General features: G+C 61.3%; 1 protein-coding gene across 6 annotated transcripts in view; it reads left to right on the forward strand.

Moving 5' to 3' along the window:
- NFATC1 (nuclear factor of activated T cells 1) overlaps nucleotides 1–18,286 on the forward strand; it is a 129,346-nt gene that overhangs the window by 76,626 nt on the left and 34,434 nt on the right. For 3 of the 6 annotated variants that reach the window (XM_017504539.2, XM_017504538.2, XM_037729926.1), the window contains one exon: nucleotides 10,886–11,587. The exons of 1 other annotated variant lie outside the window; for it this stretch is intronic. In XM_017504539.2, the coding sequence (XP_017360028.1) occupies nucleotides 10,886–11,587 (702 nt within the window). The remainder of the gene's footprint in view (nucleotides 1–10,885; nucleotides 11,588–18,286) is intronic. 2 more of the 6 variants (XM_017504543.2, XM_017504540.2) reach the window with 1 other exon arrangement.

Consider the following 18,286-nt stretch of genomic DNA (forward strand, 5'->3'; position numbering starts at 1 on the left):
AGGACCGTGGCCGCAGCATGAAGTTGGTGAGGCTGACCTGCTCCTGCCCCTCCTGCCCACACCCCACCCAGCAGCCAGCCATCCAGTCCTACCAGCCACCTTCCTGCCTCGGCCAGCCCCAGCACCCCTCTCAGCTCCGTGCCCAGCGTGGACGTCTCTCCTGGACCCCCGGCCCGGTACCCAGCAGCACCCTCCAACCCCAGCTGCCCCAGCATGGCCCACCACAGGCTGGGTTCCGCAGACCCGCCCCCGGCACTAGCCTTCACCCGTCCTCTCTCTTGCTGACTCCCTCATCTCTTCTTTCCCGGAGGAGCGCCACGGCTGCCAGGTGACCCTCCAGGTCCCCACGAGCACACTGACTGGCCCCACCAGCCCACAGGGGCTCCCAGCTCCCTGTCACCCCCCTGCTCCTGGGGGCTGTGACTGAATCCCGCACCACAGACTGTGATTCCCTCAGGCAGAACCCCGGGCTGCTGCTGTCAGTCAGTGTGGCTTTTAAATAAATAAACGAATGAGTGGAAACCAGCACTCAGGCATCCGTGTCCATCCGCGTCCCGCTGCACTTCCCGCCCTGCGACCCTGGCTGCGTCTGAGACGCTGAGGCCATGCCAGGGCCTGCGTCCTCCGTGCTCATGCATCTGTGTCTTGGGGTCCGGCTTGGACGGTTTCTGCCACGTGGTCCGAGAGACAGTTGGCAGCTCTCCTTCCACAGCCCTTGGAGGTGTAGCCAGGACGTGTCAGGGTGGAGGGAAGCTGGTCAGCAGGCACTGGCCTGACTCGGAGTGGCTCCTGGTTTGCTTTTTCCCCTTCCCACATGTCGCCGTGGGGTTCGTTTCACTCCAGTCTCCGCTGTGCCGAGCTCCAGGCCTGAGTACCCGGGGGTCACGGCAGCCGGGGGCAGGCTCTTAGGGGCAAGAAGTATGCTGTGGAAATGCCAAGTGGACAGAAACGAAGCACGTAACCTCCAACTGTGGGATTCATTTTGCATACAGTTTGTAGAATCAAGTCTCATTTGAGGTTTTCCTTCAGAATTGCTGTCCCCACAGGCAGGCCCCGCTGAGGGCTCCAGGGCATTTGGAATCCAAGTGCCCAAGGGGGTCCAGTGCTTGTGGGGGGCGGGGGCACGCCCCGGCTGCCAGCTGCTGTCACTCTTCATCTCAGCCCGAAGGTGTCCTCGGATGATGTGGCGGAAGATGAGCCCAGAGGCAGCCCCTGGCCCCGAGCCCCCTCCGTCCTCACGAGGCCTCCTCTCCTCTCAAGTCAGCGCGTCGCCGGGGTCAGCCTCTGGGAATCGCCGTCTGAGTGCAGAGGGCTGGTGGTCTCTGATGGGGCCCAGAGGGTCAGGCTGGTTCCTTTCACCTCCTAGGGGGGCAAGCATTAAATGGGGAAAGGTTCCCACCCGAATGTTTGAGCAGGAGTGGCAGAGCCCTCTGGGAGCCTGCAGGCCGCCCCACCTGGCACTGCGGGAGGAAAGTAAACGTGGCCCACAGTGGGAGTGTCAGACACGTGTGCCACACAGGGGCTCCCTGGAGCGGCTGGCTTGTCACTGCTTTTGTTTAACTGCGCCTGAATTTAATCATCCGGAGGTGCATCATGACGGCCGAGGGATGCCCAGGTGCCAGGAATGTCCACAGTTCTGAGAGGTTATTCTAACAAGTCAGTTAGCGTTAACGCCTGGAGTGGGGGACCTGCCCAGGCCTGGTTAGAAGGCAGCGACCGCGTGGCCTGGAGCATGTGTGAGGGGCGGCGCATGTGTCCCAGATACGAGCAGGCAGGGCTGGGAATCTGAAAAAGAAAACCAAGTTACAAACTCAAAGTCAGCTACCAACATCAGTGTTTGTTTGCAGGAGAAAATAAAACATGGCAAGTCACTAGGGCTTGGAGACTTAGGTCTTTTCATCTGACGTCGTTTTCGTCGGTTTCCTGGAAATGCTTCCAGGGCCTCTGCGCCACGCCCCCCGTGGAGCTCTTCCCCGTCCATGCCGAGGAGAAGCTGCTCCTGGCCCCAGCTCCCCGTGAAAGCACACACACCCCTGCCTCTGTTGGGATCCCTTTCATGGCCAGAGCCTCCTTCCTCAGGGGACACGTGGCCCAGCTGAGGGTCCTCTGGTGACAGGGAGTGGCTGCTGTGATCAAACCCTCCGTCACCTAAAATCAGGAGCAGCTCTGACCACGGAATGTGACGTCCGGGGTGCAAAGTCATCAGGGTGGATCTGCCTCGGGATCTGGGGGGTCCCTTGCTGTGGGTGGGCTCCAAGCCCAGACAGGAGCCAGCTGAAGACTCAAACACCACGAAGAGGGGTGGGCACCCTTCCCTCCCAGGTCCTCCCCAGCCCTCCACTGGCCCTGCCACAGCGACCTGGGCCTCAGTCTGTGTCTTCTCAAGAGCAGAAGGGGACTAGACCCCATTACTTCCCTGTCTGCAGTGGATTATTAAATGGAGAAGTGACCGTGGCATCGGAGAGGTGTCAGTAGAGAGGCTCCCGTGGGGGTTCTGTGGCCTTGGGGCCACACCAGCGATTGTCATGAAGAGAGCTGCTTGGGTGTGAGCCGGGGCAGGGGCGGCTGTGAAACGGAGGTCCTGTGCACAGAGCCCACCACCCACGGTCGACAGCCGGGGGCTTGTCTCCGCCTGCGCGTCCCAGGCAGCAGACCCGGTCTGTCGGGGAGCCCCCTCCAGATAGCGCGTCCCAGGCCCCCAGTAAGCTCAGCTGGGGTTGTGCAGGCCGAGGGCTCTAGAACCCTGCGAGGGATCGACTCGATTGCAGACGGAGCCACAGACAGGCAACCATGGGCCGCCCCTCCTCCTCGCCCTCCCCGCCCTGCTCCTCAGCTGGTGGCCTCTCCTTCTTAGGAGCTTTCCGTTCCGCCTTTTTCCTGGATTTTTGGGCTCACGCTGTCCAAGTCCACTGCACGTACAGCTCGATCCCGAGACAGTGACGTTCGTGAGTTCTCTTCAGGTGCTCAGCGGCCCCAGATTGCCCTTTAGCTGCCGTTGGCCAAAAGCACAGCCCGGGTAGCTGCGAACACCCGTGGCCTCTTCCCTCTCCTCCCCTCCCCTCCCCCCTGCACACTTGGAGGCACCCTGGGACTGGGCCTGAGCTCGGCTGTCACTGCAGAGTGAACCTGCTCGCCTCAGACCCCCACCTAGCCATGGCTCCCACATTCCGTCATCTTAGAGATAAGGAGGTGGGGCCCCGAGCACCTGTCGAGCCCCCATGTGGTGGCAGCGTGGGTGGGGGTATCTCGCCGGCATCTTTCCAGGACTGCCGGGCTGTGCCTCCGGGTCTCTCCCCACCCCTGTCCTGTTCCCTGAAATAAAGTCGCTCATGTTCCAATCCCGCCACCTTGGCGGGTGCTCCCAGCTCCTGACACGTCACCCAGTGCTGCCCTCGCAGTGCCCTGGTTTTCAGCCTCGAGAGACTCCAGGTGTCGGCCAGGCTGCAGGCGCTTCGATGCACCAGGGCGTGGTCACCGGTTCTCAAAACATTCTCCTGGTAGCCCTCATGTACCCTCCAAGGTCCTGAAACGCAGACGCCGCGTGCTCCATGCCCTGCCCTGCCCAGGGACCAGGGCGGCCTCCCCTTTCTGCAGCTCATGGGGGTCAAGCCGGACACCCCATGCTGATATTTCAGCCCAGCTCTGCCCCAGCTTAGAAGTCCAACTTGATTTCAAACAGAGCAGGTGATGCTGACCTCTCCAGCTGATGGCGTGGCCTCCGTGCTTCAGGTGGCCGCAGGGGCGAGAATTCCGGAAGCGCAGCAGCCGATGACGTCTGTGGCTGGAGCTGAGCTGGCCCCACCCTCAAGCAGCAGCCTGTGGGCCCCTCACCCCGGTTTTCCTGAAAGCCTTAGGCTACCTGAGGGAGGCAGCGTCTATTACATTTCTGTTTTTGCCGTTTCCCTCCCTGCTCCAGACAGAAAGTGAGGGAAGGGTGATCGGATGCTCGCTGCCAACGTAACCCTGAGGGAAAGGAATTTCTCTCTCACTTGCTGTGGGGTGCTGGCTCACCAGGCCTCCCAGACGTCAGAAGAAGGGCTCCAATTAACAGGGGGACTGGAGATGCCCTTGCCCAGAACCCCCCCAGCGAGACGCCAGGCCCTGCGTGTCCTCGGAGCCTGTTCTAAGGCGGGAGAGATTTGGGGTGGAAGATTGCTCCTGCAGAAATCAGAGTGAGGGGAATACATTAGGGACCCAGCGTTGGGGTCCAGACTGGTGTGAAGGAGCCCCCTGAGGCTGGGTGAGCCCAGCTCCTGCAGGAGGGGGTGGGGCTGGGAGTCTGAGACAGGATAAGGGGGTGGGAAGGGGTTTGTTTAGAAATCTAAGGGCCGTGGGCCACCAAAAGCAGGGATGTGTGAGTCAGTGGGGAGGCTGGGCGCCAGGAAGCCTGGGATCCGGGACATGCGTGGGGCAACAGGAGCGCTCTGAGCTTGGCGACGCCAGCTGCGCGCCTGGGAGGGACCCGCCTGTCTGCAGAGCTGCTCCCAGCCAGCGTCTGCTGTGTGTCTGCCACCCCACCGTGGCCCCGTGGTTCCAGTGGCATGGTGAAGCCTGGCTCTGCAGCTGCCTAGGAGCGTGAGTCTCGCGCCCCACAGAACACAGAGGGTAGCCTCGGTGGTGACGGCCGAAAGCCAGCCGCTGTGTGTTTTGGTTTGTGTGTCTGTGGGAGCGTCTGCTGCCGTGAGCCTGATTGGGCGACAGACCCCACCTCACCGCACCCGGGAGCAGCACCGCCTGCCACACCTGCGGCCGTGGGTGCCCCGCAGCCCCGAGGCCCCCTCGTGCTTCTCCTTGCCGCCGGGTGGTCCGGGCCCCATCGCCGCCACCCGAGACCCCCATTAAGTAACTGAGCCCTGTCCCTGTTTTCACTTCTGTGTGAGGAACAGTGCCGAGCCCCACCCAGAGGATGGGTGTGAGGGCAAAGTCAGATCAGCAGAAGCACTCAGTCCTACGCGGGCACACCGCGGGGGCTAGCCACAGGGTCAGCCACCACGGAGCTGCGGTTTCAGCCTGGAGGTCTGTGGCGTGCGTGGTTGGAATACTTACCTACTCACGTGGCTGTGACTCGGGAAGCGCGTACGTTCCTGGAAACCATGGAACACGCTTCAGCAGCAACACCAGTGAGGAGTGGGAGAGCACGCACGGCCTCCCAAAGGCAGGGCAGACGCCGCTGGAAAAAACCCTCGCCGTCTCCCACGTCAGGTGGGGCCTGGTTGGCGCAGATTCACCACCCCCCGCCCCCGTAGGCTGAGGACAATCTCGTCCACACCCCATCCGCCGCTTTCCTTCTTTCACTGTTTATGAAAAGCCGTGCCCTGGAGCCGTCATTCCTGGTTGTTTATGTTGATGGCAACACTTGGACTTCACTGTCGTGCAGAGAACAGAAGCCAGTCTGATCTTTGTTCTCCAGGGGTTTAGACTTTGAACAAAACCTCTTTTGTCCGGCACTGCCATGCGTACCTGGTAGAGTAATTCCAGCTAAACACTTGAGGTTTCTAAACATGCAGGCCTGGGGAGAAGAGAACCGCCCTGGGGCGATTCCCTGCTGTGCACAGCACCTGCAGCCTGCAGCCAGCTCGGTGTTAGATCCCGGCTGTGGTGCCACCTGGGCACCAGCTGTAACTAGACAGAGGAAGGGGTCTCAGTCTTCGGGGCTTCCCCAGCAGAGCACCACCGGCCGGGTGCCTTGTAAACAGCGGATGTTCACTTCTCACCACTCTGGAGGCTGGAAGTGTGAGGTTGGGGCTGGGACGGTTGGGTTCTGGTGAGGACCCTTCCAGGTTGAGACAGCCAGATTCCCACCGTATACTCACGTGGCACGGCAGATTTGTGTCTTTCTCCTCATGGGACACCAGGCATGGGATCAGGGCCACACTCTAATGACATCCTTTAACCCCAGCTGCTTCCCGAAAGCCCTATCTTCAAGTAGAGCCAACCGGACGGGGGTTAGGGCTTCAACACAAGCTTGAACGGACACGATTCCACCTGTAGCAGTGACCCCACTTGTCTAAAGCTGAAGGGCTGGGCCTGCCCCTGCCCCTGCCCCCTGCCTGCCCATCCCCAGGGCCCCTTCTTGCCCCCAGGGCCCCCCCCCACCCACCTGCAGGTGCTCCCTGTGCTACAGACAGAGCCCCCAGAGCCGGGAGCTGTGGGCGCCACCTCAGGAAGCCGGGACTGCGTGGGCTCTCGCCTGCCGCCATGTCACTCAGGCCAATTTTCATTCTCAGGTCTTGTCACCTCTGCCTTATAGCTGGGGAGACAGGCTCACGGGATTTAGGGGTCTCAGCGTCACACGGCCAGTGGTGTGTGGATGGGAATTCACATGTGCGGCCTCCTCAGAAGCTGCCGTGTCCCATCCCGGCTGCGGGTGGCTGCCCTCAGATCTTCCAAGAACATGCTCAGCGAGGCTGCGGGTCCAGGGAAGGGCGTTTACTGGACGGTGCACGCAAAGGTGCCGCCTGCAATGTGTGTGGCTTCGGGTGGTGCCATTCACCCATCCATTCCCGCCTTTATTCTCCACCCATCAGGTCTGGGTGCCATGCCAGGCCCCAGGACAGGTGTCGATCAAAGCTCACGCACAGGCCCACCTGGGCCAAGGGACCGCGACCGGCTCTGAGACTCACAAGATGCTGTCGTGGGCGGGGCACATGTGGTGCCCCTGGGTTTGAAGTCGCCGCTTCCAGCTCCCTGCAAATAGCTCTGGGAAGGAGGGCAGCGACAGGCGGCGTGGGACCGTCTCGGGAGGGGAGGGCAGCGGCGGGCGGCATGGGACCGTCTCGGGAGGGGAGGGCAGAGGCGGGCGGCGTGGGACCGTCTCGGGAGGGGAGGGCAGAGGCGGGCGGCGTGGGACCGTCTCGGGAGGGGAGGGCAGAGGCGGGCGGCGTGGGACCGTCTCGGTCACGGGCACATGAGTTCATTCCTGAGAGGCGAGCGTTGCCGCAGCCTCTGGCCTTGGGAAGAGAGGGAGTGCCTGCTGTGGGTGGGGCAATGGAGCTACCTAGATTTGGCGGGGTCCCAGTGAAGCGTCCACTCAGCCTCTGCTTGCCCTGGGGTGGCGGACACATCAGCACTGGGCCTGCTCCGCTCCGCAGGGCAAGCAGCCCGTGTGTCCTGATGCCCAGGGAGGTGGCTCACATGTCCCAGCGCCATGTGCCTCTCACCACCCCCATCCTGGGCCAGGACTTCCCTGGGAGGAGGAATCCAAGTGGCTGGGGAGGTGCAGGAGTGGACGCTGGTGCCACTGCGGTTTTCAGCGGGCCGTGTCTGCGCAGGGTTCTCCGGCGTGGTCTGGCCAGCAGCAGCAGACGCCACCCGGCCTCTCAGCCCGCCGGCTTTCTTGAATCACCAGCCTTGGGCCATGGGGTGGCTAATTTATGGCCACGGTCATTTACGGGACAGCTCTGCTGGGCGGTGCCTCTAGTGTCAGGCAGAGCTGTTGGGTGAGCGTTTTTAAAGAGCTCAGGGGACACTTTACGAAAGAGCCGTGCTGGCCCCCACGCCTGGCCACGTTTCTGGGCCCTGGCTGAAAATCCCGTGTGTGGAGAGAGGATCCCCGCAGGGCCTTAATTTAACCTTCCAGCCATGTGCTTTTGCTTAAGATCGTAAACTGGAAATTACCAGCCTCATTAAGAGTGGAGGCTGGGCTATTCAGGATGGCAGCCTCTTCTGAGCAGGAGAGACGTGGGTGCCCACTAGTGTCGCCTTCCCACGTCTGGGCCTGTTTCAGGCGACCCCAGCGCCTCTGGAAGGCGCAGGCCTGAAGTTCAAGGGGAACGCTGGCCACGCCCTGCCCCGGGTCTCCACGCCATCCGGCTTTGTTGTGGGCTCCTCAGGCTTGAAGCTGGAACCGGAGGGGAGGGACGGTTCCCAAGGCCCAGCTGCCTGCACAGAGCCAATGGGGGCACGGCCTGAAGCCGACACACATGTCCCCCTGGATGAAAATGTCCCCAGCCCTGGGGTCTCCAGACGGTGGTCAGAGCCCTCTCCCCAGGCACTGACTCCCCCACCCCTTAAAAAAGGTGTTGCTGCCCATGGCTCAGATATTCGACGTCCTAACGAGAAGCGAGGGGGTGGGGTTACCCGGTCAATGTGAGGGCACCCTCCCCTCAGCAGCCCCCACTTGTGCAGGCAGTCCTGGGCTCCGCCCCATCTGTGAACCCTCTGCTGAAGATGTGGCCCCGGGAGTCCACACCCAGGTGGCTGGAAGCAGAGACCTCTCTGCAGGAACCGACCCGGCACTCCAGGGCGGGTGCCAGGCGCTGGCGCAGTCTCCAGCTCCTCCCAAAGTTCACACCGGAGCAGCGGCGGCTTCAGATGGGACCCGCGAGGCCTCACCGCTGGGACAACGGAATTGTGATGTCACCCCAAACGTGGCCATTGCTTCCTGGGGTGTGATTCCAGCGTGACCCCAGTGGTACTTGCAGAGTGGACAAGGCTGGGGAAGCACCCATCCCGCCCCCGCCCTGGGTGCCACTATAGACGCAGCCCCGACCTCGGCTTCTGTGCCTGACGGCTCGGGCCACACTCGCCGCGGTAGCTGTGGCCGGACCTGCCCCAGGCCAAAGGCTGGTGACGCCAGGTCTGCGAGCCCCGGGTAAGGCTGGCACGACCCTCAGCAGAGCCTGGCTAGATGGATGGGCCCCAGTCAGGGAGCTGCAGGCCGCGTCCCGGGAAGGCTGTAGAATCATGGTGGCCGACGTCAGCACCCTTCTGAAACCTCGGCCTCTGTACTCAGAGTGCAGGGCGGATGCTTTAAACCTCAGCCTCCCTACTCAGTGTGCAGGGCAGATTCTTTATTATTTTTTAATTTTTTTATTTCTATTATACTCTAAGTTCTGGGGCACATGTGCAGATTGTGCAGGATTGTTACGTAGCTATACACGGGCCATGGTGGTTTGCTGTCTCCATGCCCTGTCATCTACATTAGGTATTCCCCGAAATCCCCCCAACCCCTGCTGTTCCTCCCCTAGCACCCCCATCCCCCAACAGGCCCCAGTGCGTGATGCTCCCCTCCTTGTGTCCATGTGTTCTCATTGTTCAACACCCACTTATGAGTGAGAACATGCAGTGTTTGGTGTTCTGTTCTTGTGTCACTTTGCTGAGAATGATGGTTTCCAGCTTCATCCATGTTCCTGCAAAGGACGTGAACTTATCCCTTTTTATGGCTACATAGTATTCCGTGGTGGATACGTGCCACATTTTACCTTGACCTACTCAGCTTGCAGCATACGCTTTAAACATCAGCCCCCCTACTCAGCGTGCAGAGTGGATGAAGTAAAGATTTGAATGATTGAATAAAAGGAGGGAATTGAAAAGTCAGAGCACAAAAGCAACAAAATGCAGCAACTCTGCGGAATCCCAGGGTTGAAAGTGGCTGACCTCCTCAGACTCGGAGGCTGGTGAGATGCTACAGCTGGGAACGGCCCCTACGGGCTACTCCCTGTGATGGCCCAGTGTGGCGGGGAGGAGGCGTGGCCAGCTCTTCCCAGCTCTCTGTGGTGGGCGCCACAGGGGAGCTGCAGGTAGCGCAGGGGCTCTCGCGCCATGCGCTGTGGGAAAACGTGTCTCTGTGGTTCGCAGCTGCTGGCGGACCCTCGGCACCCTGGCTATGGTGGGGAACGGCTGCGTGGATTTGCGGGCTGAAGCCCAGGGCTAAAGATTTTCTCTCGAGTTGCGGAAATGCTTTTACTGACTGCAGGAGGCTGCCTGGGCCCTCAGCGGCAGTGAGTGTTTGCGCAGGGAGCCTGTGTGCAGGTTTTGGGGGCCACGCAAAGACCCCAGGTGGTGATGGAAGGGGAGTTTCTCTCCCTGTGGCCAACCCCACTGCCAGAACCCACTGGTGTGCAGCTCACGGGGAAGAGAAAACGGAACGAGGAGACCTGATGTTAGCTCACCGTCCGCGCTGCGTTCGCTCAGAGCGGCAGCTCACATCTGTTGGGAATTTACATGCGCCATGGCGAGGGCCTCAGAGCAACGGAGCCGTCTGTGTCTCTTCTAAGTAGCACGAGAGGCCTGAGACCAACAGGAAAACAGCAGCCGCAGGAATGCTGGCTGGGATCCGCCTTGCCTCTCCGCTGACTGCATGCCCTGCCCACCGCCTTCCCGACACCCTGCAGAAGCCGGTGCAGAGGCCCGGGGTGGATGCAAGGCACGGGTGCAAGGCGGGAGCCGGCGTTGGCTCTGGGCCAGGCCTGGTGGAGCAGCCTTGGGGACCCAGTGCCTGCCCTGCAGGCTCCTCCCCGCAGCCCCCGCCTTCTCGGGAGGGCTGGGCGGGAGAAGTCTCCAGAAACTCGGGAGCCCCGCGTTCCGTCCTAGGCTGTTGGGTCACCGCCTGCACACAGCCCACCCCTTTCAGAGGGACTGGGAGGGACTGTGGAGGCGTTGCATCCTCAGCGAGGGCGTCTTTCTGTCTCAGTGACTGATGCTTCTCGCCCCCAGTGGTCGTTCCCATTTACAGTTGGAGTTTTACGGACTCCTGAAAGCTGTCTTGTTGCGTGTTCGAGTTTACCAAACGTGCAGACATTTACCACACCGAGCGTCGGGAGCAGACGTGCCGTCGTGTGTCCAAGTTCAAATGTTCGCTTTGATTCCTACAAATCCACAGGCCCCTGGGCCCGGGACTTCCACTGCCGTTTGCAAGTGGACTTTTATAGCGCGTTAGAGCCAGTGGAGAGGCCAAGGAAAACAGTCCTCGCCGGTATTAGAACCAGCTGCCACTCTCTGGGCCGATGACTCATGCCTTTTTTTAATGGGGTGGGAGAACCAGGCAGGAGACAGAGGGACCAGTCAGAGCTGCTGGCTCTGCGGAGGGTGTCCCCCCACCAGCCTGTCTGATCATACCCATCTGCAACTCGTGTTGATCTAACTTTTCTCCCCCTTCTCACAGTTCCAATTATAAAAACAGAACCCACTGATGATTTTGAGACTGCTCCAACCTGTGGACCGGTGAGCCAGGGGTTAAGTCCGCTCCCGAGACCGTACTTCAGCCAGCAGCTGGCCATGCCGCCTGACCCCAGCTCCTGCCTCGTGGCTGGCGTCCCGGCCTGTCCGCAGAGAGGCGCCTTGATGCCAGTAGCCCCCGGCATGAGCCCCAAGCTCCACGACCTTTCTCCCACTGCCTACTCCAAGGCCATCGCCAGCTCAGGCCATTGTCACCTGGGGCTCCCACCGCTGGCCGGAGAGGCCCCCACCGTCACCCCCGCCGTCCAGGACGTGCCCAGGCCAGCGGCCACGCACCCCAGCTCTCCCGGACAGCCGCCCCTGGCCCTGCTTCCACAGCAGGTGAGTGCGCCTCCGAGCGGTAGCCACCCCCCTGGGCTGGAACACTCACTCTGCCCCAGCAGTCCCTCTCCTCCACTCCCGCCCGCCACCCAAGAGCCGACCTGCCTGCAGCCCTGCAGCCCAGCGTGCCCACCTGCCACGGGCCGCCTACAGCACCCGCTGCCCACGGTCCGCAGGGACGAGTCTCCGACCGCCCGGCCCCGGCCGCTGCCAGAGGCCCGTGAGGACGGTAGTCCTAACTTGGCCCCTATTCCTGTAACGGTCAAGCGAGAGCCGGAAGAATTGGACCAGTTGTACCTGGACGACGGTGAGTGCCCGCGGCCACGCCGATGTGTGCCCAGCCCGGCGCCGTGTTGCGAGCTCATGGAGGAGATGTGTGTGTGTGGCGCAGGGACGTGCATCCCAGCGCCGGGTGAGGCGTGGGTGTGTCCTCCTGACATGCAGTGCCCATGTGCTGGCGCGGCACCAGGGTGCCTGCCACGAGACCCTGCTCTGGTGATGGTGGCGTGGGGCTCTGGTGGGTCCCTTGGCTGCAGACCCCCTGCGAAGCCTGACCCGGGGTCTGAGGCTCATGCTGCGTGCCCAGGTTTGCGACTGCATCTGACTGCCGAGCGGCTTGGCTCAGGCTCAGGCTCAAAGCCCTGGCTAGAGGAGGCGCCGGCCTCTGCAGTTGGGGCATTGCAGGTGCCACTGAGTCCCATGGATGGCTTGTAGATGACAGCTTAGCCGGGGTGGTGTGCGCATTGCACTGTGTGGCTCTGTGCACACGTCTAATGGCCGTGGCCGCCTGGCAGGACCTTGGAGGATGGCCGTGATGCTGGGGGCCTGGGACGGCGCCTTCAGGCCTTGGGCGCGGGGCCTCCCTTGTCCAGGCTCCCACAGCATGGAGGTGCACTGAACATCGCGCACCTGGGGCTGCGTGGGAAGGAAGTGGCCTCACGTCTGTGGCCAGGCGTGTGGCACGGGAACTCCGGCAAGCACGCAGTCCTTCCTGTGAGCAGTGCTGACCGAACACCGCTGCGTTCTTGGCAAGCGTTTCTGTTTGACGGCCCAGCCCAGCTTGCATGCGGTCACGCTGTGGTCAGGGAGGTGCCCGCAGCCCTGGTGACCACACGTTCAAGTGCGACTCGGCCTGTCTTTTCCATCCCTGCCTGCGTGGTTTGTGTGGGGATTGGGCTTCGTTCCCGCCGGGGGCACAGTGAGTCCTCCCGAGTATCAGACGTTTCCCAGGCCAGGGATCCAGCAGACACACCGGAGCCTTGCTCACTTCCTGCCCCGAGGCCTGAGGACCAGGCGAGCCTCGGCCTTCCAGGGAGGGGGCGGCATCAGCCTCTCCTGACCTCTGGGGCAGGATTCCGGGGCGTCTGGAGCTGGGTTTCCCATCTGCTGGGCAGGGAGTGAGGCCTTGCCAAACGCTTTCCTGCTGGTTTCTGACTGAAGGCTCCAAGCTTTTTAAGGAGGATGCATGCAGATACATCAGCACCACCCCCCCAAATTTTCAACTCTTGAGCCTGGAGCCCTGTTGTGTGTGTGAATTTGAGGTTGTATATTTCATGGGGCCTGGACTTTGTCTGTGTGTGAGCTTGTGGGAGTGTGTCCCGTGGAGCCTGCAGCCCCCGCCGTCTGTTTTTGGGCTTGCAGGAGTGTACCTATCGGCTCAGGAGGCTGCCGCCTCCCCGGGGCTATCCCTCAAAACCATACTGGTGGCCCATGGCTGCCCCGGCCACTCTCTGGAGGTTTGTGATGACCGTGAGTCAGGGCCGGGACCACATCTGTGTCCTGTGCAGATGTGTCCTGAAGCTCTTGCTGTCTGATCTGCCCGCTGCCCTCCTCGTCCACTCACAAGGCCACTGGAGCTCTGCATGGGGCCATGTCCCTGCACTGCTCCCTGCTGAGCACAGACAGATTCTGCCTTCCCCCCCAGCCTCTGTGCGAGGTGGACACTGTGTGGGTGGACGCCGGCTGAGGGGGGCACTGACGGCCACGCCTCCTATCCCTCACCCCTGCCTTGTCTCACGTGGTCTCTTCCCGCCCGCCACGTCTTGTCCCAGCTGTGGCAGCCCTGGGCTCCCATGTCTGGGCAGCACCCTGCAGGCCCAGGTGGGAAGTAGGTCTCACTGGTGTTTCTGCTGCCCGGGGGTCCACGTGTGGCTTTGTGGCGAGGGTGGAGCTCAGGGCAGGCAAGACTGAGGGGGTTGCTGGGGACGAGGGCATATTCCATGTCAACACAGCGGGTGAGGCTGGCATCCCACCCCACCCATTTCTGCCAAAGCCTCACCAAGTGGCCCGGGCCTCTCAGGCCTTGGTCCTAGAGGTCAAAGCTAAGTGAGCCAGGCCGGCCTTGGGGGCCACGGGGGCTGGGCTGTCCGAGCACACAGACTGCTGCATGAGTGTGGGTGTGGCCGTGCCCTGGTGGCCCAGCTGTGCGTGGACATGGAGGGAACGGGACCCGGGAGAGGCGAGTGGGGTGCACGGATGGCCCCTGGACACATGGAAGGCTGAGGCTGGGGTGCATCTGCTGTGGGCCTGGGCCTGGCCTGCAGGTCCTCTGAAGGTGCCCGAGGACACGCCCCGTTGGCGCCTCTCCTGACCACCTGTGGGACCCTGGAGCCCCTGACGTACCCGCTGTAAAGCGCTTGTTCACCCCGTTTAAGAAAGTTTATCTCCCCGAGTCCTGGTGCCCCTGCCCTCGGGACACGGACGACAGCCCTTCCCCTGGGTGAGCTCACGTCCCGGCAGGCCCCTCTCCCCATTCATTGCACTCTGGGGCGCAGTGATCTTCCCAGAAGTCGGATCTCGTGGGCCACATCCTGTTCAGAAGCCCCAGGGGTTTCTGTGTTGCCAAAGCAGAGATGGCCTTGGAGCCTGGCACCAGCCTCCCACTGCCCCGGTCCACTTACGTCTTATCAGGCCCAAGGCTGGCCCTGGAGCCTCGAGCACAGACCCCAAGCGCCAGCCCCACACGCTCCTCTGGGCACAGTTTACGGGTCCTGTGTTCATTCTGTTTCCGTAATATGGGGCCAGCCACACACAAGCATTTTGGTTTAGCGTATGGCACTAGGCAGTGCTGTTTTGGGGGTCAGGTTGGGGTGGAGGTCGAGACAGCTGTGCAGACACCTATCTGTGCTGTGGTGAGCGTCGTCCATTTCATCTCCACTTGCAAGGTCCCTCGATGCTCAGCCAGGACCATAGGAGCTCAGGCTTTGGGCAGCTGGAAGCAGCGTCAGCCATGGCCTGGCCTCCTGTCCCCGTGGACAGACAGCCCCTCTTCATCCTTCAGAGGCGGGCAGCTGGGGCGGGTCGCAGAGGAAGTTCTGCTCAGGGTGGGTGTGAAGGGGAGGGGTGAGTCCTAGGGGCTGAGAGAGTGCAGGTGGGCGGACCCTGGTCAGGCGAAGGCTTTGGGTCAGGGTGGGGGGTCCCTGGTGCAGGCCTGACATTGCTGCAACCCCATGAGACAGGCACCAGACCGCGGGCTCCAGGTCCCTCCTGAGCAGCTGGGGGCAGGTCTACCCACTCTAGATGCCTGTCCCTCCCTGGTGAAGAGCAGATTCGACTGTTTATTGCTCTGTTGGAGCTGAGTGGTCAAAGCCTTCACTGAGAGTGATGTGGGCCAAGCCGTTTCCCGAATCCTGGGTGGATGGGGCCATAGACGGGGTGCTGCCTGTCCTTGTGAGAAGATGGCTGGAGCATCCCCCAAGATGGCCGGGAAGGGTCCTGGGTCAGGGTTGAGTCTGGGTTGGCCCTTCCCCTGCAGATGACCTCTGGCTTGCCCTGAGGTGGAACCCTCACCCCAGGCTCACAAACACCATGACACAAACAGAGGTTGGGGCCCAGGCTGGGCTGGGAAAGCCTCATGCAGGATGAAGACCTGAATTACGAGGTGGACCCCTGAGTCCTCCAGACCCCAGTGAGCTCCAGGGAAATGTGGGGGGCCACGCAGGGGCCACCTTGATGAAAGAGGCGGGCTGGGGTGAGTCTGGGTGGTGCTGGTTTAGTTAATGTATATTTTGTCTAATTTCACATTCCCTGAGAGAATTGGGCACCTCAGCACCCACCCTGGGGCTCAGCTGCTGGCTTAGAAAGCGGTGACCTGGAGTGGGGGAGCGGAGAGGAGTGGGGAGCACAGGGCCCCCCACCAAGGGACAATCCCAGCACCTGGCGAGGGAGTAGAGATGGGACACAGAAACAGTCACGAAACCCAGATCAGAAGTTGGCGTGTGCGTGTCACGTGTCCTCAGTGGGTGGAAAGTGGCCACTGTTCGTGTGTGTTTATGCAACAGGCGAGGGAGGAACACTGGGGTGGGAGGAAGCAGAAGAGAAGTCAGTGCGGCTGGGGCAGGACTCAGATACCCCGGACATGTTTGTAAACAGGTCTAAGGGACAGGCGGCCGGGACCTGCCGGCCACCCTGAGCCCCGTGAGGCGCCTGTGGCAGGATGTGGCATCGCAGGTGATGGAAGCCCCTCTGGATCCTGGTTCCCAGCTTCCCTGGCTTCTCTCTGTCATCCGCTGGCCCCGCCGCTGCCTCCAGGGCCAGCAAGCCTGGCGTGAGGCGCGGAGTTAGCCTTCAGCACCCTGCAAACCAAACAGCGGTGCCTTGTAGGTGGAGGGTCCGGGCCAGTGCCGGGACGTCCTCACGGGGCTGGAGACCCAGCCCTGACCCCTGGACACCCCGCCGTTTTGAGGGGCTTCCCTCTGCCTGACCAGAACCAGAGCCATGGGTCGGTGAATTGAGTCACTTCAGGGCTTTGCTGCTGGCTTCACGTGCACCGCTGCGCAGAGGCAGCCGATGCGATCTGGGGCTCCTCCCGTGCGCAATGATGCAGACACTGGCGGCCTATGAGGACAGAGAAAGCTTATTTTGTGTGTACAGGTTTTTCACTTGTTTTGTTTGGGTTTTGATTTTCTTTTCCAGGAATGTAGAGTTAAAATGCAATACTAGAATATTGTCCAGTTGCAGAGTGTGTGTGGGGCGGGCACAGTGTCCGCGTTTGCATTCCCAAGGGGTCTGGGGAGGACGTTTCACATCACAGCCTCCTGCCTGGAAGCCTCCACTTGTCCACAGGAACCTGAAGGTCACGCATGACCCATGTCCTGTGTGTCTTAAGGAATCCAAGCCTCAAAATGACAAACGAAGCTGGATGTGGTGGCTCACACCTGCAATCCCAGCACTCCGGGAGGCTGAAGCAGGAAGATCACCTGAGGTCAGGCATTCGAGACCAGCCTGGCCAACATGGTGAAACCCCGTCTCTATTAAAAATACAAAAATTAGTCAGGCATGGTGGCGCATGCCTGTAATCCTAGCTACTTGGGAGGTGGAGGCAGGAGAATCACTTGAACCCGCAAGATGGAGGTTGCAGAGAGCCGAGATCACAGCACTGCACTCCAGCCTGGGAGGAGCACAGTGAGACTCCATCTCAAAAAAAAGAAAAAAGGAAAAATGAATTCAGCTTTTTTTTTTAAAGGATTTCTTTGCTTTCGAGTTCTCTCTGCTCCCACGTTTGGTTTCAGAAGTGCTTGACCCATAATGAATTCTAGTAACAAGATAGTTTGTTTCTTCCCAAGATTTAGCTTCCCTCAGACTTCCCAAGCATGGTCAAGCCACGGAGATTCATTGTTTCAATAGTCGCCTTCTATATCTTGCATTATTTTGAATGCAGATTTGAAAATACGTCACAGGGCTCAATGTGCTTCTTTTCCAGCATGATTTTCTTGCATTTCCTGTCGTGGAGGAGGCCCATGAGGGGGCTCCCCTGGGTGGACTCTCGATGAATCGCACGTTACAGTGGTCAGCTTCGTGGCACAGGCTCCCACGTCGAGAGCGTTTGCAGGGCCGTCCTCTGAAACCGAGGCGCGCGGGGCTCCCTGTGGTGCCCACCTGCTTGTGCCGCTGAAATGGTCCCCCCTGGATCCTTGTGGAGAGCGGCCATCCCTCGGTGCAGGGCTTGTCTGCTGCCCATGCCTCCCTGTGTCACCTGAACTGCCCCACGGCCTCTGCCACAATCAAGCCTTTCAGTCCCTCAGAAGCACGAGGGTTTAGAAAGTCTCGATGTCATTAAAACAACAAGCAGGTAGACCAGGCAGCCGGAGCGTGTCTGCCGCAGTCTGGGCTGTGAGCTGCCCCTCACCTGCCCCTCCTCCTGAGCCTGGGCTGCTCCAGAGAGAACAAAAAGCTCTCCTCATGGAAAGTTTTACTAACCTGGCCCGGTGCCCAGGACTGAGGCCTTCCCCGCAGCTGAGGATGATTGAAAGGGTCTGTGCGCAGGATCAAACACGGCGTCGTTAGCGTTGCAGACATCGGCTACCGCGTGATGGATGGAGTGGTGAACTCAGCCATGCGAATCATTCATTAGGGTCAGCGCTTGGTGCCCTGGGACTGCAGTGTGGGGGTTTCGAGGCATAAAACACACACCGCACACCACCAGAGGTGGAGCCTGCTGTCGGCGGGGCAGGCCGGGCCGGGCCAGGCTGCAGGAACGGGTTCTCCAAGGCCCCCGGAGAGGCTCTCCCCGATGCCAGGAGCCCTCCAGCCCCAGGCCCAGAGCTGTTCCCCAGGGAGCAGGCCCTGTCACTGCCCGAGTGAGGTGGCCACGGGAGACCACGTCCAGACCCGTGCACCATAACTGCCTGAGTGAGGTGGCCACGGGAGGCCGCATCCAGAGCTGTGCACCCTGTGACTGCCCAAGTAAGGCTGAGTGAGGCGGCCACAGGAGGCCACGTCCAGACCCGTGCGCCCTGTGACTGCCCAAGTGAGGTGGCCACCGGAGGCCGTATCCAGACCTGTGTATCCTGTGACTGCCCAAGTGAGGCTGAGTGAGGTGGCCACATTCAGACCCGTGCACCCTGTGACTGCCTGAGTGAGGAGGCCACAGGAGGCCACGTCCAGATCTGTGTGCCCTGTGATTGCCCAAATGAGGCTGAGTGAGGTGGCCACGGGAGGCCACATCCAGACCTGTGTGCCTTGTGATTGCCCAAGTGAGGCTGAGTGAGGCGGCCACAGGAGGCCA

The sequence above is a fragment of the Cebus imitator genome, unplaced genomic scaffold (assembly GCF_001604975.1).
Source record: "Cebus imitator isolate Cc_AM_T3 unplaced genomic scaffold, Cebus_imitator-1.0 Scaffold324, whole genome shotgun sequence".
In the NCBI taxonomy this organism is placed as follows: Eukaryota; Metazoa; Chordata; class Mammalia; order Primates; family Cebidae; genus Cebus; species Cebus imitator.